Here is a 22,772-nt window from a genome sequence, read left to right on the forward strand (position 1 = left end):
AAAGAAAGAAAGAAAGAAAGAAAGAAAGAAAGAAAGAAAGAAAGAAAGAAAGACCCACATGCGAACACACACACACACACACACACACACACACGCACGCAAATTTTCTAATTCTTCAGCAACTATGCTTTCTCTTGCTTGTGTGTTTACAAATGCTGTTATTTCTGAGGGATAAGACCTCACTGGCCACCTCCACCTTAGGGTCTGCCTAGAGGACTCCCATTCATACAAAGAGAAATAACATAGCCCTTGCTTTCAGGGAACAATTAGTCTAATACAAAAGGAAAGACAAAATTACAAGTAGGTCCATGGGGTGCCTCGGTGGCTCAGCCGGTAAAGCATCCGACTCTTGGTTTCCCCTCAGGTCATGATCTTGTGGTTGGTGAGTTCGAGCCCTGCATCGGGCTCTGTGCTGACAGGTCAGAGCCTGGACCATGCTTAGGATTTTGTGTCTCCCTCTCTCTCTGCCCCTCCCCTGCTCATGCTCTGATTCTCTCTCTCTCTCTCTGGTAAAAATAAATAAACATTTACAAAATTTTTTAAAAAGATTACAAGTCCACAAAATTGCATAATGCAAGTGCAATGAGAAATTCAAAATGTCTACGAAATCAAATTTTTAACTAAGAAATATTCTTACTTTTTTTCTTATAGAAATTAGATATATAAATCATTAGAATCCTATAGTCATAAATATAGCTGGATAAAACCTTTATTTAACATGTTAGCTACTATTAAATAAAGGCTTATACTTTATGCTAAAAAGCATACTTTCCCACATTTCATTCACTGATACCTCATACTTGTCACTAACTTCTGAGCCTAACAATAGTTGAACTAAAGAGGCTCTATTATATTACATGGAACCCCTGGAGACAAACTCAAGCATGGCAGTTTTCTATGCCAATTGTATCTAACAGGATAATATCACAAAGTCATAGTAATGGTAGATCTTGTTTGGAGAGCATTCAATTTAACTTATTAAAGTTGAATGACAATTTTCTCATCTTTCCTGAACATATGATAAAATTGAAAGAGGGGAATATTTGAGGATGAAAGAAACAGTGATAGGAATACCATTGAAATAACTTTCTAGGTCCAAGACGGAGCTGCTTCTGCCCAGGATGATACATCAGCATGGAAACTTAGGTGACTTTCCTAGTCCCTATTAATGTTCTGCTTGACCAGAAAGGCAGTACATACTGTCAGCCAATCCTAATGCCAAGCCAACTCTGGACTCTATACTTATTTCCTTATTCCTTCTTGCCCCAAACAAGTTTTACTATGTGGCCCCACCAAATCAGACATTTTCTATTTTTCTCTTCCTTGTTCTTTATTCTTTGTCCTATAAAAGCTTCCTGCCTCCCACCCCATTTTGCAGTTCCCTGGACCCTAGGGAATGGAAATTGTGAGTTTCAGGAAGTGTTAAATAAAGTCTGTATCATCTAAATTGTCTTCGTTATCATTTTTAAGCAACTCTTTGTGTAAAACTACTCTCAAACACAAGTTACTTACAAGGGCATTGTCTGATTTAATGATCTATATAGAGCAAAATAGTAACAGGTTTGGTAGATTACTGGCCACTTGGAGCTGGGGATGTAAAAAGGGAGTAAAGACTCAGGTTGTGGTGATGATCATCAAACTATAAGCACCTATTGAACTATGCACTTAAAAACATTTTTTTAATGTTTATTTACTTTTTGAGAGAGAGAATGAGAGAGAGAGAGAGACAGAAGCAAGGGAGGGGCAGAGAGAGAGAGGGAGACACAGAATCTGAAGCAGGCTCCAGGCTTTGAGCTGTCAGCATATAGAGACTGATGTGGGACTTGAACCCATGGACCATGAGATCATGACCTGAGCCAAAGGCAGACACTTAACCAACTGAACCACCCAGGTGCCCCAAATTGTGCACTTAAAATACTAAATGATATAAGTCAGACAAAGAAAGAAAATATTGTATGATATCACTGATATGAAGAATTGAATGAATGAATGAATGAATAAATAAATAAATAAATAAATAAAAAATAAATATAAATGAACTGATAGATACAGAGACAGATTGGTGGTGGTTGCCAAAGGCGTCAGGTGTGGGGTAGGCAAAATAGGTAAAAACACTCAAAAGGTACCAACTCTCAGTTATAAGATAAGCAAATCCTGGGGGTATCTTGCAGAGCATAAAACAAAGTGGATTCTATGGTATATAAATTCCAACTCAATAGAGTAGTTTCTTTTTTAAGTAAGCTCTATGCCCAACATGAAGCTTGAGCTCATGACCCTGAGATCAAAAGTCCCATGCTCTACTGACTGAGCCAGTCAGGTTCCCTTAGAGTAATCTTCGAAAAAGTAATAGCTTTGGGGCGCCTGGGTGGCGCAGTCAGTTAAGCGTCCGACTTCAGCCAGGTCACGATCTCGCGATCCGTGAGTTCGAGCCCCGCGTCAGGCTCTGGGCTGATGGCTCGGAGCCTGGAGCCTGTTTCTGATTCTGTGTCTCCCTCTCTCTCTGCCCCTCCCCCGTTCATGCTCTGTCTCTCTCTGTCCCAAAAAAAATGAATAAAAAACGTTGAAAAAAAAATTAAAAAAAAAAAAAAAAAAAGAAAAAAAAAAGAAAAAGTAATAGCTTTGAGTCAAGACAACTGGAGAAGGAGTCCCAAAATTTGGAATCCATTTCTGGTTATATCGTCCAGCTACATGGACTAGGCAAATTCATTTAAAATTCCTTACAGGGGTGCCTGGGTGGCCTAGTCGGTTAACCATCTGACTTCAGCTCAGGTCATGATCTCATGGTTCGTGAGTTGGAGCCCCTCATTGGGCTCTGTGAGGATAGCTGAGAGCCTGCCTCAGATCGCTGTCTCCCTCTCTCTCTGTCTTACCCCCCTCCACGCCGCTCACACTCTCTCTCTCTCAAAAATAAATAAACATTAAAAAAAAAAATTTAATTTAAAACTCCTTAGAACAAGTTGTTAATATAACTAAGACTTAAAAAATTAAAATCAATTGAAAAATAAAATATCTAGAAGCAATAAACTTTATACATGAAGAAAAAATTACAACTTTTTAAGAAAAGCAAATGGCCAAGGAGTTTATACAAATTTCAAACACTGTTCCAAGATTTGCAAATTCAAACAAGGAAGGAACAATTTTTGATTATCAAATAAGCAAAGATGTCCATGACACAAGTGCTTTTGTTTCTGGAGGAAATATAAATGTAAATGTGGAAGTCATTTTGGTACTTTGATAGGTAGGTCATAAAAACTTTGTCTTGTATCTCTGAAAAACCAATATATGAAAATACAATAAAAAGAAGAGTTGGGATCTTATGGAACTATCCAGTATCCTCTCAGAGATTCAGGAACAATTATGTTCCAAACAGGAATAATTTAGAGAGATTTAGACACGTCTTTCCAATATTTATGTCTTGCATGCCTTCCTTGCTTGCTTTCTTCCTTTTTCTTGGTGCATATGTTTGTGCATGAGTGTGTGTGTGCATGCATGTGTGCATGTGTTATTTTGGGGGTATGGTCTTTAGAACAACATTGAACATTAAGTGCAACATCAGCTAAGTAAAAATAATTTTGACCCTTTTCTCTAACAATGTCTCAAAAACCATCTAGGAAAAGGAAAATAAAACCTATATTTATTTTGACAAATCTTTTTTCATTGATGTAAAATGGAGCAAAGTCAAATATTTTAAAAATTTCATATTTTTATACTTGTGCTACCTATTTTTTTAAAATAGGACATCCCCAAACCAAGAACAGAATCAGCTTACCATATTATTTAAAAGAAAAAAAAATGCAATATGTATTTCTTAGTCACTGATTGTTTCCTTATTTTTGGTAATTCTTATACATGCCATCTTTACTCACAGCATACAAAGATGGTTATTCACATAATATCTTCTTAATATGCCCAAATTACAAAATAATATTTCCTCTAAGAGAAATATCATGCTATCATTAACTAGGTGCCACAAATAAGAGATATTCTAATACTGTATTGAAAAGAAATTGTTTTGAGCTCTAAGTGCTTAGAGAACAAGTAAATGCGTCTGCCTATAATTTTCAATCAGTCGCTCTATTGTTCAGAGAAATAGATGACAGTATAAAAACGCTGCAAGTATTTTATTCAGAAGAAGAAAAGGAACATAAAGAATCTGAGGCTAAGGTTGGCTGACAGGCTGATTTAGTAGCACCAGGAACTTTCTGTTTTTCAGACATAATTACAATGGTTCTATTATGTAAGAGAACAATGATTTCAAAGGTTTATGATAAACTCATGTAGTAGCAAAAATAAATTAATAAATTAATTAAGAAAAATAGAATTCTTTTCAGTGTTCTTACCTGCAGGTAGATCCTGCATTTTGGGGATATGAAAATTCTCTCTGAAGTGCCTCAGCTTATCTTCCTTATCAAGGTGGAGGGCAACCCTCTCATCTGTCAGGTGACATCTAAGTTCAGATGCGATGCGTTGAAGTGTGTCAGCTGGTAACTCAAGAGGTGAAGCCTCCATTATAAGTTGTTTCTCTAAAAGTGAAGAAAAATAATTAAAAATAATTTAGCCACCACCATTTTTTTTCTGTAGAAAATGAGCCTTTTAGGTAAAGAATGTTGTGTCTTTCCTTTTTTAAAAAATTTTTAATGTTTATTTATTTATTTTAATTTTTTTAATGTTTATTTTTGACAGAGAAAGAGACAGAGCATGAGCAGGGAAGGGGCAGAAAGAGGGGGAGACACAGAATCCGAAACAGGCTCCAGGCTTTGAGCTATCAGCACAGAGCCCAACGTGGGGCTCAAACTCACAAACTGTGAGATCATGACCTGAGCCCAAGTCGGACGCTCAACCGACTGAGCCACCCAGGCACCCCTAATGTTGATTTATTTTTGAGAGAGAGAGAGAGACAGACAGACAGAGCATGAGCAGGGGAGAGGCATAGAGAGAGGGAGACACAGAATCCAAAGGAGGCTCCAGGCTCTGAATGGTCAGCACAGAGCCCATTGTGGGGCTCAAACCCACAAACCATGAGATCATGACTGGAGCCGAAGTCGGATGCTTAACCAACTGAGCCACCCAGGCACCCCATCTTTTTTTTTCTTTTAAGTTTATTTCTTTTGAGAGAGACAGAGAGAGTGTGAGCAGGGGTCGGGCAGAGAGGGAGAGAGAGAATCCCAGGCAGGTCCCAAGCACGGTCAGCATGCAGAGCCCCATGCTGGGCTCAAAACTCATAAAACCACAAAACCGTGAGATCATGACCTGAGCAGAAATCAAGAGTCAGTCACTTAACCGTCTGAGCCACCCAGGCATCCCAAGAATCTTGTCTTAAATACGATTCTCATTTTTCCAACCTTAGAATAACTTTATTAACCAAACAGCATTAAACCTCATGCTTGAGTTTTTCTCATGTATGAAATAAAGAAAATGATAATAACTTACGGATGTTGAAAGGAATAAATTAGGTAATGGTGGTCAGGACAGAGTATGCTCTCAATAAATGTTAGCTCTTTCCATTTTTATTTTCTGGATAATGGTCCAAATTAGTGGCTTTCAAACATAATTTTATCACCTTTTCCTCTAGATGTCTTACTGCGGTAACAGTAAAGATGCTTTTGTGGGGCAACAAGGTGGCTCAGTCGGTTAAGCAATGGACTCTTGATTAGGAGTCAGGTCATGATCTCATGGTTGGTAAGACTAAGCCCTGCATTGGGCTTTGTGCTGGCAGCTCAGAGCCTGTTTGGGATTCTCTCTCTCCTTCTCTCTCTCTGTCCCTCCCCTGCACACAGTGTCTCCTTCTCTCTCAAAATAAATAAATAGACATTAAAAAAAATTTTGTTTTACCTTTTTAAAATATTTACTTATTTGTGAGAGAAAGAGAGACAGAGCATGAGTTAAGGGGGAAGGGCAGAGAAAGATGGAGACACAGAACCCAAAGCAGGCTCCAGGCTCCGAGTTGTCAGCACAGTGCCCGACATGGGGCTCAAACTCACAAACTGTAGGATCATGACCCGAGCCAAAGTCAGACACTCAACTGACTGAGCCACCCAGGTGCCCCTTGGATCATAATTTTAAAATTAGGGACATATATACAATAAAATCTTAACAAAGTCTTTATTGTGAATGAAAAAGGTAAGTTTACCTTAAGAAATGTTGACTTTTGCCATAGGAAGACCAAAGAGCTGTTTCTGCTGCCATAATGAGAAACTTTTCTCTCACAACTATATGTTCCATCTTAGAATGAAACAGGGCCCTGTGGTATTTTGTGAAACTATATCCTGCTCTATGTAACCATCATTTAAATTTCGCACAATTTTGGAAAAAAAGCTCAATTTTCTGGAAGGGAAAAAATAACAGTGGAAATTTAACTACGTATTCTTAAACTTTACCCAAGTTTTCTTTATATTTATTTATCCATATTTCACAAAGTTTTAGTTTTTTTTGAAATTGAGCAACTATGGTATTAGAGAAAAAAACATTTTCTCAGGCTAGCTTGATTTACAAATTTATACTTTTGTGGCTCACGTATACATTCCTCCATTTATTTACTTTCCAACAAGTACTTGTTGAATACCAGCCATGTAGTTCCAAGCACTGATAGAATAACAGTGTAAAAGATGGTGTATAAGTAATTAATTAGTGGACAATGAAAAAAATAATTTTAAAAAATGTAATTGGAGATCGTTTCAACAGCTACGAGTAAACAGAACAGAGTAATGGGATAGAGAGTCACTGGGGTATGGAATGGCTTCTCAGGGAGAGGGTCAGGTAAGTGCATCTCTCTGAGGCAGGGACATATGTGCATATGTGGACATTTTATGGAGTCAAACATGTGAGGACCAAGAACCAGAGAAGATGACAACAAGTACACAGATCCTGTGGTGGAGATGGTCTTGGCCTGTTCAGCTAATGCACTAAGGGAGGTAATCAGAAGGAGAGACTATAAGATAAAGGAGACAGAGGCAGAGGCAGAGGCAGAAGTTAATTATGAAGAACTTTGAAGCTAGAAAGGAGTTTGGGTATTTTTCTAAGTTTAATGGGAAATTGTCAGAGAATCTTGAGTAGGAAAATGACATGATGTAATTTTGCATGAAATAAAAATCACTTTTTCTGCTCTCTGATGAATTAGAAGAGTTGAAAAAGAGAAGCAAATTAAGGCTATTTTAGTAGTTCAGAGAAAAAGTGATGGTGGATTAAATGTGAAAAAGAGAAAAATAGAGAAAAGTGTGAATTCATTATATATTTTGGAGGAAAAGCAAATAGATTTTCTCTGGTGTGGGATCTGGGCAAATATGTTGGAAGTGGTGAAATAAGAAATACCCGGGGAAGAAAAATTTTGAGAAGGAAAATCAAAGTTCTATGTAGGACACATAAAGTTTAAGGTAGAAATATCAAACTGGCCATTGGATGTTGTGTTCTATAGCTTAGAAGAAAATTAGATCACAAGATATAAGCTTGATATTTTTCAACTCATAGACTATACTTAAAGCCTAGAAATCCTAAGAACTAACTAAAACTAACAGAGAGGAAGCTCTCAAATCTCAATTCAATCATCTGTCTTTAATTCATCACCTTTACTTCTCCCACCCCAACCAACACACCCAGTATTAGGCAATAAACAGTTGCATGTCTGAATATTGTACAATGCCAGTAAAACAAGCATACTTCTTATTCTCTAAACTTAAATTCTTCTGCTTGTTTATTTGAGCTCTTCTTTTGTCAATTGCCAGTGGTCTCCTTGATGAGCTGTTCTGTATATTCTCAAAGAAAGATACTGATCTTGATCTGAATATGTTTTTAGCTTTGATGCCAATAATGATTACCAATTGCTCCAATCCATGCTTGTACAAAAGTCAATGATTTCAACATTGGTGTTGATTGTTCTTTCAGTATGTGACCATACTAAATTATTGTCTTTTTCATGAAATTTTCTATGTGATTTTTCATGTCATTCTCATGTCATTCCCTTTGCCTAAAATGTCCTATTTCCCTTTATACACATTCACATCCTAGTCACCTTCAAAGCCCTAGCTCAAATGTTACTTTTTTTATCCTATAAGTCCTCAGCTAAAAGTAAGTTTTCCTCCTCTGGATATCTGTAACACTTAGAAGCACATCCTAATTGATAAATAATGCATCTTGTCAGATACTATATTTATTTAGATGCATATATGTTTGGGAAAGCTTAAACAAGTTGCCGTGCCTACAACTTGATTTTGCGTGGGTTCCTACCTATTACCTTCTGATGAAATAACCTGCCTTTTGAATGGAGATGACTGTGCCTCTACCACTTGACAGTATCAACTGCTTGGTCACACTTGATTAGACCCCTAATGGACACGACCCACTTGAGACAATCACCTGTTGTGTCAATGACCTGCAAGAGACTTGTGAATGCCTTAGCCAAACAGTCATTCATGATTGTGTTTAGCTGAGCATCGAATCAAATTCTTTCAGGAATCATAGCTATGACATACAGTCATTTATTCGGTTAGAAACAGGAGCAAAAACTGTAAAAAATCATAGAAAGCAATGATAAAATGGTTGGGTGTAGGAGTCTTGTCATGAGTGACTCATTTTTTCAAAGTTAAACAGAGCCACTGGTTGCTAAAGCATGAAGTGATTTCAGCAGCAAGTAAGAATCAAGTTAATTATGCAACAGCAGGTGATGGAATAGCTATGTCTCCTGAAAGGTCCAGGAAAAACCAGTCTGGAGAGTCACTGAATCCTTCCATGCAGCAAATTATGTGTAAGGCCTGGAAGGCCACCTACTTGGCTGTTCTGAGAATCCCACGAGCTATTTTCTGCCTATCAAGGGTGTCTTTACTATAAACCTATTACTTACAGTGGCTTGATTGAGTTGCTAGTCTACACTACTGAACTGTATTCTACCTAGGGGCCTGAATCTTGTTCATCTTTGCATCCATTCCATTCCTGAGCAGTGGCTTTTAGATAGAGAGTTCCCCTAAAACGACAGTTGAACAAAGATGCACAAAATAGCTTGAATTATTTCACATGATTAATGACTGTTCACAGAGGATACCATTCTTATTACAATCACATGGAAATTAAAAACATTTTCAATGAGACTAAGAATCAAGAGAGCTTGTCTTACATTTAAGAATGTCTTTGGAGAGTCAGCACTCTTTTATTTTTATTTATTTTAAATTTTTTTTGATTTTTTTTTTTTGAGAGACAGAGAGACTGAGCATGAGTGGGGGAGGGGCAGAGAGAGAAGGAGACACAGAATCTAAAGCAGGCTCCAGGCTCTGAGCTGTCATCACAGAGTCCCACACAGGGTTCAAACTCACGAGCTGTGAGGCCATGACCTGAGCCGAAGTCGGATGCTTAACCGACTGAGCCACCCAGGTTCCGTAAGTCAACACTTTGATGGTTCATTGGAGTTGACTGTAAACTCTAACTGGGTTACCTAAATAAACTGACAGATTAGTTTGCTACCATTATATTCCCAGTAAAATCCAACTTTCTTTGTTTAAAACAAAAAAGATATTCATATTCATTCATTAGCTAGTTTATATTTGTTTCTTATTTAATCCTTGTAACAATCCTGAGGGATCAGAATAACTCTCCCATTTCCAGACCAAACTCTGGAATCAATAGAGAAGAAAGAAAAAGGTATGAGGATAAGAGAGTTCACTGTTTGGGACTGTACTTCACTTGAGGAACTTAGTCAGTCGTGCTTATCTTTGGGATGGCATGCAGGTAGAATGTACAGAGCAGGATTCCTGACCCTCTAAATTTATTTTTCCTTTCATCTTGTTTTATGACTTTTAAAAAATGTTTCTTTCGCTCATTCTTTTTTCCCCCCTTCATTATTTTTTTCAGCTTTGTACTCAGTCTGGAAAATACTGCAGGCAATGAATCTATCTACTCTTTTTAATCAGTCCTTCCAGTCCAGTCCCAGCCAGGCAGAGGTTAAAGCAGCTGGTTCCTCTTCTGGGCCTGTCACAGCCCAAATGTCACAACCCCACCTGCACCGACAGTGAGATACCTGCTGGCAAAATAATCTTTCTGGGAGAACACACCTGGTCTCACCCTGCCAACAGGCACAGCCACCACCAGAAGCTAATACAGTCCTCAGTGCCCACAATACCACAGTGCCCTCACTCCAAAGAAGCAGTTTATTAACTCATAACAGTTGCTGCTTCATTCTGCACTCATCCTGCCATCTAAGACAATTAGTGCTTCACAAGCCATAATTTTATGCCTTGTGTAGGTTTATCATTTTCAAATAAACTAACATGCCCTTATTGTGAAATAAAAAAATTCAATCCAACTTAAAAACCCCAAGTTGTATATGTCACATTTTAAATAATGATGTTATTAAGAAAGTGGAGATGTATATGCATTTGGTCTTGGGCAAGTCACCTAACTTTTCTGTTCTGCAATGCTATATAAAACTAATTTAAGTTCTACTTTCTTCAGAAGATCATGATTAAGAGTGAATGAAATTAAGTAGGTAAATTTCTTTATAAAGAGATAAAAGATGTGCTCATGGTATCTTTAAGTATTAATACCCTGTGATGAAAATTGCCATTTTACCCTCACTTTAGCTTTTGAAATTTTGAAAATTGCATTTTGCCAATTTTATTTGGACAGCTACAACTTTAAGGCTAAAACTTTTATTAAAAATGATTGTTTTGGGGATTCTCGGTGGCTCAGTCGGTTAGGTGTCTGACTTTAGCTCAGGTCATGATCTCAAAGTCCGTGGGTTTGAGCCATGCGTTGGGCTCTGTGCTGACAGCTCAGAGCCTGGAGCCTGCTTCCGATTCTGGGTCTCTCTCTGCCCCTCCCCACTCATGCTCTGTCTCTCTCTGCTTTCAAGAATAAATAAAACATTTAAAAAAATTTTAAGTAAAAAAAATGGACTGCTTTCAAGGAATCATGGAATTCAGGATCCTCCAGTCACCCATGGGACTAAGGTTAAATAGTTAAATAAATGACTATTGAATACTCAGTGGTTAATCTTTATACAGCTTCACATTTCATGCCTGAAATGAGCCAATTAAACACATGAGTTCAAAGTTTAGAAGCTGACAAAGCAAATTATAAAGAAAGTGTATAGCGTTTCATTGAGAAAGAAATAAAGTATTACTTAACATATGTGTACAGAGCCACGTTCTTTAAACATATCATTGTTTGAGAAATGAGTGACATCATTGTCACAACTGCATGTTTCATATCAAGGATTATATGAGTTACATGCTGAATTTCACATTAATAAGATCAATGCATTTGCTCCAATGCTATTACCTAATAAAACACCCCACCCCTCTCAAAATAAAAGCAGGAAAGAAAGAAACAAAACAAAACTTTCTTACCTATTAAAAAAAAAAGTGTACCAACTCTCCATTCTTAGGAAAATATTTCATAAAATGAAAGGGGAAGAAACCTTGCTCACGAAATAGACATTTTCACTTCCCCAAATAAATATTTAATATGACTAATGGCACCACAAGACAACTAGAATTACCAGAAAACAGAGGACTTCGTGCTTCTTTAAAGATGTGAATTTTTATATGATCTTACTTCAACTCAAGTAACTGCAGAAGTACTTTAATTAGTCAAATGTAATTATCTTTTAGTAAATGAATTGCACAGTACTATTGACAACAGTTCTTTTTCACTACATTGGTAAAGATCTCTTTATTTAAGCGAACATTTTAAAGGAGGGGAGGGCATTAGGGGACTGTGTCATTTTTATAAAGATAATTTGGAGAATAAAAAGAGAAGAAAGAGCCTGGCAGAAGAAACCACTAACACAGTGTAGCAAGGATTCTACCAGAAAGAACTTTCCTTTAGAAAAAAATCACTGACTATATATTTGTGTAGAGTGTATTATCTGTGTCTCTGTGCTTACCAGCTAGGATTCCGATGATGGGATGGATCCACAGCTCCCTGCCTCCTTTAAAAAAAAAGAAAGAAAGAAAGAAAAGGAAAAAGAAAAACTCTCAAGATTTCCTTGCAGATTTACAGGTCAGAACTCAGGGTGAGAAACTCCGGGCACTTCTGCATAGACAAAAACCTGTGGGGAATTTGTGAGCTAACTTTAGTTCCTCCCCCTTTTTCTAAACTGATAGTAAATCTCCAGTCACTGACAAACACCTAAGCAACAGGCGGCTCTTGCTCTCTCTTTCAAACAGGAGGGGCTTATTTAGGACTTTGTCCTCTAAGCCGCTCTAAACACTAAACTCTAAACACTTCTTTGCCTTCCAACTCCTTAGAACTTTGGGCAAAAAAACTATATCCTATAATGATCCTACTGAGTAAATAGAGTAACCTTGTTGGTGTGTAAGTCATACCAATGAGTTTGCTCTGGAGCTAAATTCGAAAATTCGCATTTCTTCTTGGTTTGGGCTCTGGAATACACTAATAAGGACGGGAGAGAAATTCTTTCCCAAGTCTCAAAATAAAGGAAACTTGGCTTTTGAGGCCACGCCCGGTGATCAAATGCATTGAGTTTCTAGTCTGAAGGTAGAGTTTGACATTTAACAGATTAACATTTTTAGTCACAAGTTTAAAATAGGTCTCAATTCTAGAATATACTTTATTGCCCAATAGGTGCATTAAAACACACACACACACACACACACACACACACACACACACACAACTTCTAGATTATCAGTTTAGTTAACAAGACAATCAAGAAGAGAGTTTGAAGATAAAGTGGAAATTTAGCCTCAAAATCTTCACAAATGCAAATTCTTCCTTTAAGCCTATGGTCTGTCTATTGATTTACCTCTGTTATCTTTTCATGCTGATCCCTGAGCTTGGGTCTAGTGGGTGAATATACTTTTAGGCATAAAATCAGAGTAAAGAGTTTTAGAGTGAAGACTAAAGCTAGGGACTGGGCCTGAATAATTGAATCCCTTTTGTATGTATGTTGATGCCTTTTTTGAGCACCCACACACAACAGGTAAAACATTATTTGATTCAATCATCTCTGCCATGTGTTCACTATATAACTCAGGACAATTTACCTAATGCGCCCTGAAACTCAGTATCCATCTATCAAATGGACACAAAATTACCTTCTCACGAGATAAGTAAAATACAAAACAATGCATGTGGAAAGCCAGCACACCAAAACACACAAGTCAGCAAATGACACACTTTTTTTTTTTCTGAATTAATCAAAAAGTATTGCCCTCCAGTGTCCAAAAGAGGAGGATAAAACACATGAAATGAATTTAATACAAGTAATTGAACAGTGAAAATAAAATATATTTCATTTCATCTCTCCTACCCTTAGAATAATCCTATAATGTGTGTACTGTATCCTTACACTATTTAGTTGAAAGAGTAAACCTTTGAATCCAGTCTGGGTATCTCAAAATTTGCATTTTTTTTCCTATTTTGTTTATTTCTTGGGATGTAAGAACTTTGGAAGATTTGACCGGTTTTAATATCCAGGAAGTGAGCCTGGGCTGGAGTCTGTGTCATTTTTGGTAAAGAATCATAATCCTTTAACTACTGACTATGGATACTGAAATAGAAATAGAGCTACAGGTTTATAGGTCAGGACTTACTTTCACATTGCTTCTTCTAAAGTCTTTTGATAGTAGTGTTAGAAACCATCCCATCAAAATATTAATCTGCCCTATAATAAGATCTCCTTCTTTCCCCATAAAGGAAGGTGGTCTTGTCTGAAACAATCTTCTCTCTTGCCAGTAATTTTCTTGCCTCCCTATAAAATCTCCATTTTTTAATGTTTATCTACTTTTTTTTGAGAGAGAGAAAGAGGAAGGGAGAGAGAGAGAGAGCAGAAGCAGGGGAGGGGCAGAGACAAAAGGAGAGAGAATCCCAAGCAGGCTCTGCACTGTCAGCACAGAGTTCAAGGACTCTGGTGAGCATAGAACTCACCAGCCTTGAGATCATGACCTGAGCCAAAGTTGGATACTCAATACACTGAGCTACCCAGGTGCCCCAGCTACATCTTATTTCTTATGTTTTGTAAATCTCTTTTTTAAAGTTTGTTACCTTCTACTAAAATGCAGAAATTCAAAATTTAATCTCACTGGCTTTATTCAATACTTCATAAATTGGGAAGCGCTCAATTTAGCAGATAGAAAGCCGCTCCTAGGAGCTGTACAAAATGAAAGATTTTCATAGAAAGAAGGAAGAGAGAACAAAGATGTTATATTAGACAAAAAAGATAGATTGGTTATGGCAAAGTCACTTTCCTTTAGGGCATGACAGGGGTTTTCAAGTGCATTATCTAATTACTGTTAATCAGGTAATTCCTGATTCCTGGTTTAAGATGTCATTTCTAGGAAAGCCAAAACTATAATTAAGTCTCAGTTTGGTGATGTGGAGCTTAGCATAAGTGACTCCATTATGGGTCTGTTATCTTGTTTTTAATTCTTCATTCACTTAAAAAAAGAAGTATCAAGCGTATTCTTTGCATCAGGCATGATTATATGCCAGGGATATTAATGATGAGGAAAATCTTTATAATATTAACATAAGTCCCTAAAGTTATAAAGGAACTGTGAAATATCAAGCCATGGAGGGAGTGGTGGAAACAGGGACCACTGCAGGATCAGCTCTGGAAGGAAAACAAGGAAGGGATTGAGCTTCTATTTCTTCTTTTTAGAAAAAGGAAGAAGAAACATGCTGCCAGGATAAACTGTTGTTACCAATTCAGTTGTCTATTAATTTCCATATATATCATCTTGCCTACAACATGATAAATCTCTAAAATGTTAAAGACTTGATTATAGAGAGAGTCCGGAAGATGGCGGCGTAGGAGGACGCTGGGCTCACCGCGCGTCCTGCTGATCACTTAGATTCCACCTACACCTGCCTAAAGAACCCAGAAAACTGCCAGAGGATTAGCAGAACAGAGTCTCCGGAGCCAAGCGCAGACGAGAGGCCCACGGAAGAGGGTAGGAAGGGCTGCGAGGCGGTGCGCGCTCCACGGACTGGCGGGAGGGAGCCGGGGCGGAGGGGCGGCTCGCCGGCCAAGCGGAGCCCCCAAGTCTGGCTGGCAAAAGCGGAGGGGCCGGACGGACTGTGTTCTGACAGCAAGCACGACTTAGCGTCTGGGAGGTCATAAGTTAACAGCTCTGCTCAGAAAGCGGGAAGGCTGGAGGACAAAGGGAGGGAGAGCTGCTGAGCCCCCGGACGGACGGCAGAGCTCAGCTTGGCGGGGAACAAAGGCGCTCGCCAGCGCCACCTCCCCCGCCCATCCCCCAGCCAAAATCCCAAAGGGAACCAGTTCCTGCCAGGGAACTTGCTCGCGCAGCGCAAACACCAAACTCTGTGCATCTGCAGAGCCAAACCTCCGGCAGCGGATGTGACTCCCTCCCGCTGCCACAGGGCCCCTCCTGAAGTGGATCACCTAAGGAGAAGCGAGCTAAGCCTGCCCCTCCTGCCCCCGTGCACCTTGCCTACCCACCCCAGCTAATACGCCAGATCCCCAGCACCACAAGCCTGGCAGTGTACAAGTAGCCCAGACGGGCCACGCCACCCCACAGTGAATCCCGCCCCTAGGAGAGGGGAAGAGAAGGCACACACCAGTCTGACTGTGGCCCCAGCGGTGGGCTGGGGGCAGACATCAGGTCGGACTGCGGCCCCGCCCACCAACTCCAGTTATACACCACAGCACAGGGGAAGTGCCCTGCAGGTCCTCACCACTCCAGGGACTATCCAAAATGACCAAACGGAAGAATTCCCCTCAGAAGAATCTCCAGGAAATAACAACAGCGAATGAACTGATCAAAAAGGATTTAAATAATATAACAGAAAGTGAATTTAGAATAATAGTCATAAAATTAATCGCTGGGCTTGAAAACAGTATACAGGACAGCAGAGAATCTCTTGCTACAGAGATCGAGGGACTAAGGACCAGTCACGAGGAGCTGAAAAACGCTTTAAACGAAATGCAAAACAAAATGGAAACCACGACGGCTCGGCTTGAAGAGGCAGAGGAGAGAATAGGCGAACTAGAAGATAAAGTTATGGAGAAAGAGGAAGCTGAAAGAAAGAGAGATAAAAAAATCCAGGAGTATGAGGGGAAAATTAGAGAACTAAGTGATACATTAAAAGAAATAATATACGCATAATTGGTATCCCAGAGGAGGAAGAGAGAGGGAAAGGTGCTGAAGGGGTACTTGAAGAAATTATAGCTGAGAACTTCCCTGAACTGGGGAAGGAAAAAGGCATTGAAATCCAAGAGGCACAGAGAACTCCCTTCAGACGTAACTTGAATCGATCTTCTGCACGACATATCATAGTGAAACTGGCAAAATACAAGGATAAAGAGAAAATTCTGAAAGCAGCAAGGGATAAACGTGCCCTCACATATAAAGGGAGACCTATAAGACTCGTGACTGATCTCTCCTTTGAAACTTGGCAGGCCAGAAAGGCTTGGCACGATATCTACAGTGTGCTAAACAGAAAAAATATGCAGCCGAGAATCCTTTATCCAGCAAGTCTGTCATTTAGAATAGAAGGAGAGATAAAGGTCTTCCCAAACAAACAAAAACTGAAGGAATTTGTCACCACGAAACCAGCCCTACAAGAGATCCTAAGGGGGATCCTGTGAGACAAAGTACCAGAGACATCACTACAAGCATAAAACATACAGACATCACAATGACTCTAAACCCGTATCTTTCTATAATAACACTGAATGTAAATGGATTAAATGCACCAACTAAAAGACATAGGGTATCAGAATGGATACAAAAACAAGACCCATCTATTTGCTGTCTACAAGAGACTCATTTTAGATCTGAGGACACCTTTAGATTGAGAGTGAGGGGATGGAGAACTATTTATCATGCTCCTGGAAGCCAAAAGAAAGCTGGAGTAGCCATACTTATATCAGACAAACTAGACTTTAAATTAAAGGCTGTAACAAGAGATGAAGAAGGGCATTATATAATAATCACAGGGTCTACCCATCAGGAAGAGCTAACTATTATAAATGTCTATGCGCCGAATACCGGAGCCCCCAGATATATAAAACAATTACTCATAAACATAAGCAACCTTATTGATAAGAATGTGGTCATTGCAGGGGACTTTAACACCCCACTTACAGAAATGGATAGATCATCTAGACACACAGTCAATAAAGAAACAAGGGCCCTGAATGATACATTGGATCAGATGGACTTGACAGATATATTTAGAACTCTGCATCCCAAAGCAACAGAATATACTTTCTTCTCGAGTGCACATGGAACATTCTCCAAGATAGATCATATACTGGGTCACAAAACAGCCCTTCATAAGTTTACAAGAATTGAAATTATACCATGCATACTTTCAGACCACAATGCTATGAAGCTTGAAATCAACCACAGGAAAAAGTCTGGAAAACCTCCAAAAGCATGGAGGTTAAAGAACACCCTACTAACGAATGAGTGGGTTAACCAGGCAATTAGAGAAGAAATTAAAAAATATATGGAAACAAACGAAAATGAAAATACAACAATCCAAACGCTTTGGGACGCAGCGAAGGCAGTCCTGAGAGGAAAATACATTGCAATCCAGGCCTATCTCAAGAAACAAGAAAAATCCCAAATACAAAATCTAACAGCACACCTAAAGGAAATAGAAGCAGAACAGCAAAGGCAGCCTAAACCCAGCAGAAGAAGAGAGATAATAAAGATCAGAGCAGAAATAAACAATATAGAATCTAAAAAAACGGTAGAGCAGATCAACAAAACCAAGAGTTGGTTTTTTGAAAAAATAAACAAAATTGACAAACCTCTAGCCAGGCTTCTCAAAAAGAAAAGGGAGATGACCCAAATAGATAAAATCATGAATGAAAATGGAATGATTACAACCAATTCCTCAGAGATACAAACAATTATCAGGGAATACTATGAAAAATTAGATGCCAACAAATTGGACAACCTGGAAGAAATGGACAAATTCCTAAACACCCACACTCTTCCAAAACTCAATCAGGAGGAAATAGAAAGCTTGAACAGACCCATGACCAGCGAAGAAATTGAATCGGTTATCAAAAATCTCCCAACAAATAAGAGTCCAGGACCAGATGGCTTCCCAGGGGAGTTCTACCAGACGTTTAAAGCAGAGATAATACCTATCCTTCTCAAGCTATTCCAAGAAATAGAAAGGGAAGGAAAACTTCCAGACTCATTCTATGAAGCCAGTATTACTTTGATTCCTAAACCAGACAGAGACCCAGTAAAAAAAGAGAACTACAGGCCAATATCTCTGATGAATATGGATGCAAAAATTCTCAATAAGATACTAGCAAATCGAATTCAACAGCATATAAAAAGAATTATTCACCATGATCAAGTGGGATTCATTCCTGGGATGCAGGGCTGGTTCAACATTCGCAAATCGATCAACGTGATACATCACATTAACAAAAAAAAAGAGAAGAACCATATGATCCTGTCAATCGATGCAGAAAAGGCCTTTGACAAAATCCAGCACCCTTTCTTAATAAAAACCCTTGAGAAAGTCGGGATAGAAGGAACATACTTAAAGATCATAAAGGCCATTTATGAAAAGCCCACAGCTAACATCATCCTCAACGGGGAAAAACTGAGAGCTTTTTCCCTGAGATCAGGAACACGACAGGGATGCCCACTGTCACCGCTGTTGTTTAATATAGTGCTGGAAGTTCTAGCATCAGCAATCAGACAACAAAAGGAAATCAAAGGCATCAAAATTGGCAAAGATGAAGTCAAGCTTTCGCTTTTTGCAGATGACATGATATTATACATGGAAAATCCGATAGACTCCACCAAAAGTCTGCTAGAACTGATACATGAATTCAGCAAAGTTGCAGGATACAAAATCAATGTGCAGAAATCAGTTGCATTCTTATACACTAACAATGAAGCAACAGAAAGACAAATGAAGAAACTGATCCCATTCACAATTGCACCAAGAAGCATAAAATACCTAGGAATAAATCTAACCAAAGATGTAAAAGATCTGTATGCTGAAAACTATAGAAAGCTTATGCAGGTAATTGAAGAAGATATAAAGAAATGGAAAGACATTCCCTGCTCATGGATTGGAAGAATAAATATTGTCAAAATGTCAATACTACCCAAAGCTATCTACACATTCAATGCAATCCCAATCAAAATTGCACCAGCATTCTTCTCGAAACTAGAACAAGCAATCCTAAAATTCATATGGAACCACAAAAGGCCCCGAATAGCCAAAGTCATTTTTGAAGAAGAAGACCAAAGCAGGAGGCATCACAATCCCAGACTTTAGCCTCTACTACAAAGCTGTCATCATCAAGACAGCATGGTATTGGCATAAAAACAGACACATAGACCAATGGAATAGAATAGAAACCCCAGAACTAGACCCACAAACGTATGGCCAACTCATCTTTGACAAAGCAGGAAAGAACATCCAATGGAAAAAAGACAGTCTCTTTAACAAATGGTGCTGGGAGAACTGGACAGCAACATGCAGAAGGTTGAAACTAGACCACTTTCTCACACCATTCACAAAAATAAACTCAAAATGGATAAAGGACCTGAATGTGAGACAGGAAACAATCAAAACCTTAGAGGAGAAAGCAGGAAAAGACCTCTCTGACCTCAGCCGTAGCAATCTCTTACTCGGCACATCCCCAAAGGCAAGGGAATTAAAAGCAAAAGTGAATTACTGGGACCTTATGAAGATAAAAAGCTTCTGCACAGCAAAGGAAACAACCAACAAAACTAAAAGGCAACCAACGGAATGGGAAAAGATATTTGCAAATGACACATCGGACAAAGGGCTAGTATCCAAAATCTATAAAGAGCTCATCAAACTCCACACCCGAAAAACAAATAACCCAGTGAAGAAATGGGCAGAAAACATGAATAGACACTTCTCTAAAGAAGACATGCGGATGGCCAACAGGCACATGAAAAGATGTTCAACGTCGCTCCTTATCAGGGAAATACAAATCAAAACCACACTCAGATACCACCTCACGCCAGTCAGAGTGGCCAAAATGAAGAAATCAGGGGACTATAGATGCTGGAGAGGATGTGGAGAAACAGGAACCCTCTTGCACTGTTGGTGGGAATGCAAATTGGTGCAGCCGCTCTGGAAAGCGGTGTGGAGGTTCCTCAGAAAATTAAAAATAGACCTACCCTATGACCCAGCAATAGCACTGCTAGGAATTTATCCAAGGGATACAGGAGTACTGATGCATAGGGGCACTTGTACCCCAATGTTTATAGCGGCACTCTCAACAATAGCCAAATTATGGAAAGAGCCTAAATGTCCATCAACTGATGAATGGATAAAGAAATTGTGGTTTATATACACAATGGAATACTACGTGGCAATGAGAAAAAATGAAATATGGCCTTTTGTAGCAACATGGATGGAACTGGAGAGTGTTATGCTAAGTGAAATAAGCCATACAGAGAAAGGCAGATACCATATGGTTTCACTCTTATGTGGATCCTGAGAAACGTAACAGAAACCCATGGGGGAGGGGAAGGAAAAAAAAAAAAAAAGAGGTTAGAGTGGGAGAGAGCCAAAGCATAAGAGACTGTTAAAAACTGAGAACAAACTGAGGGTTGATGGGGGGTGGGAGGGAGGGCAGGGTGGGTGATGGGTATTGAGGAGGGCACCTTTTGGGATGAGCACTGGGTGTTGTATGGAAACCAATTTGACAGTAAATTTCATATATTAAAAAATAAAAAAAATAAATAAAAAAAAAAAAAAGACTTGATTATACCTTCCTGAGCACCTTGCCCTTAAAATGGAGCTAAATAAATATGTTAAATTAGTTACTTTTTCCAGAAAAGGTTCAGTTTCTTCTATCAAAATAGATGAAGGGGATATAATGATGATTATTATCCTATTCTTCAGGGCTTATTCACCATGGCTAAGCCAGTGCCAGGGAAATAGTAGACTTCACTGGGTGCTTGCTGTATTATTTACCAAATTAAATTCAGGGCAGCAAATTGTGTCTGCAAGTATCCAAGGCTACACACCCAACTATGACACTCCAGTGTGAAATGTTCCATGAGTAGAAATGGGTAATGAGATTGAACACAGAGCTGCTGCTCAGCAGCTAATTCAGGTCCTACTATTAATAAAAGTGTTCTGTAGAAGTGAAGAAAAACCTCAACCATAGGGACCAGTTGGGGAAGAACTGATAAACTGCAGTCTCAAACTTGGGTGTTGAAGGATAGCAGAATGTGTCACCCAAAAATATGACTGCAGGTGTTCAGAAATTGCCACCACAAAATATGTCTCTGTGGTATATTGATTATCTTGAGCTGGAGGCACTTAAAAAACAGCAAATGGGAGAGAGGCTGTCTCTGATCTCTTATCTGCCTGAAAACAGATCCCCCAAAAGAAGTCAGTTGTTATCAATCCCCTCCCTGGGAGTTTCTTCAACCAGGGAAGATTGACTCTTATCACAGGAGAGGGGACTAGAAGTCCACACCCTGACCAACTTTGTCACTAACTATCATATCTTTTACTTATACTTTTCAGGGCCCTTTCCTAATAAACATTTACTCTCCCTTTAAGAGGCCTACATCTCCCCTCCCCTTCTAATCTAATGGGAGTCACCCATTTTTCCCTGGGTATCTCCCATGTATACATGAGACATTCATGATAATAAACTTGTTTTTCCTCTTGTTAATATTTTATTATAGGGTTACCACCTAAAAACTCAGAAGGGTTGAGGAAGAATTAAAATTTCCTTCCCTACAGTATATAGAAAATCTCTCATTATTCTATTATATAAATTAAACAATTATATATATATATATATATATAATTAAACAGTATATTTATTATATATATATATAACTAAACAATTATATAAATTAAACAATTTAGGATCTCAATTGTCACTTCTGTAAAGGGAGAATTAGTCTTGAGTCATTACTGGGACTCTCCTTTTCCACATGTTTTAAGCACAACAAAATACTCTGAGATGAGCCTATTAGCTTCCTTGACTCTCTTCCCTTCTGCCTCTCTCTTTTCCCCATACCATCACCCTGCACTCCCAAACACTCTTTCCCTCTCTTCTGAGGGTGAACCAATATAACATAAGCTTTCTTAAAAGCCAGGTCAGGATGTTCTCACTAAGCAATTTCTATCCTGAAGCCAAGAAATGCAGAATCTTCTTTATATGGGTAGAGAAAAATATAAATAAAGAACAGTACACACACAAAAAATTCTTTCTCTGCTCTTTCCCTTCCCCTTTCTTTTTCCCCCTCCTCCTCCTTTTCCTATCTTCACTCTCTCCTTCTCTCCCCCTTCCCTTTGTCTTTATTTCCCCTATCTCCCCTTTCTCATTCCTCCTCCCCTTCTCCTCTCCTCTTCTCTCCCCAGTGTCTCTCCCCTTGCCTCCCTCCTTCTCCTCACCTCTTCTTCCTCCCCCTCCTTTCTCCCCCTTTCTCCTCTTCCTGTGCTTCTGTAGCAAGGAAAGCAAAACAAATTAATGTGCCAGTAAATCACTAGGTTGTATTTAAATAAGCTCTTCTCTCCTTCCTGTGAGGTATATATTCTGGTTATTAGAAAAATTTTCCAGTAATGGACAGGGAGTTTCCTATCCTCTGTACATAGTATTTTCAGTTTTTCTGAGAAACATATAAGAGCTCATTATAAGCAAATATCATTTTGCCAGTTGATGATTAAAATTCATTTAGAAACTAAAATTCCTGTAACCCATTCACTTTTCCCTAAATCAGAATTTCTCCCTCATTATTAAATTCACAGAGATATTTAAGGCAATCTATATGCGGTGTTCTGGCAGGGGAATTTTAATAGTTCTCTTT

The 22,772-nt window shown here is 38.8% G+C and overlaps 1 protein-coding gene across 1 annotated transcript in view; it reads right to left on the reverse strand.

Moving 5' to 3' along the window:
* The window catches only part of KYNU (kynureninase), a 115,906-nt gene extending 103,802 nt beyond the window's left edge, over positions 1-12,104 (reverse strand). The window contains exons 1-2 of the mRNA XM_049615675.1: positions 11,870-12,104; positions 4,341-4,523 (exon numbers count right to left, since the gene is read on the reverse strand). Of these exons, the coding sequence (XP_049471632.1) occupies positions 4,341-4,509 (169 nt within the window). The 5' untranslated portion in view covers positions 4,510-4,523; positions 11,870-12,104. The remainder of the gene's footprint in view (positions 1-4,340; positions 4,524-11,869) is intronic.
* Between the last annotated feature and the right edge of the window lie 10,668 nt (positions 12,105-22,772).

The sequence above is a fragment of the Panthera uncia genome (genome assembly GCF_023721935.1).
Source record: "Panthera uncia isolate 11264 chromosome C1 unlocalized genomic scaffold, Puncia_PCG_1.0 HiC_scaffold_3, whole genome shotgun sequence".
Classification (NCBI taxonomy): Eukaryota; Metazoa; Chordata; class Mammalia; order Carnivora; family Felidae; genus Panthera; species Panthera uncia.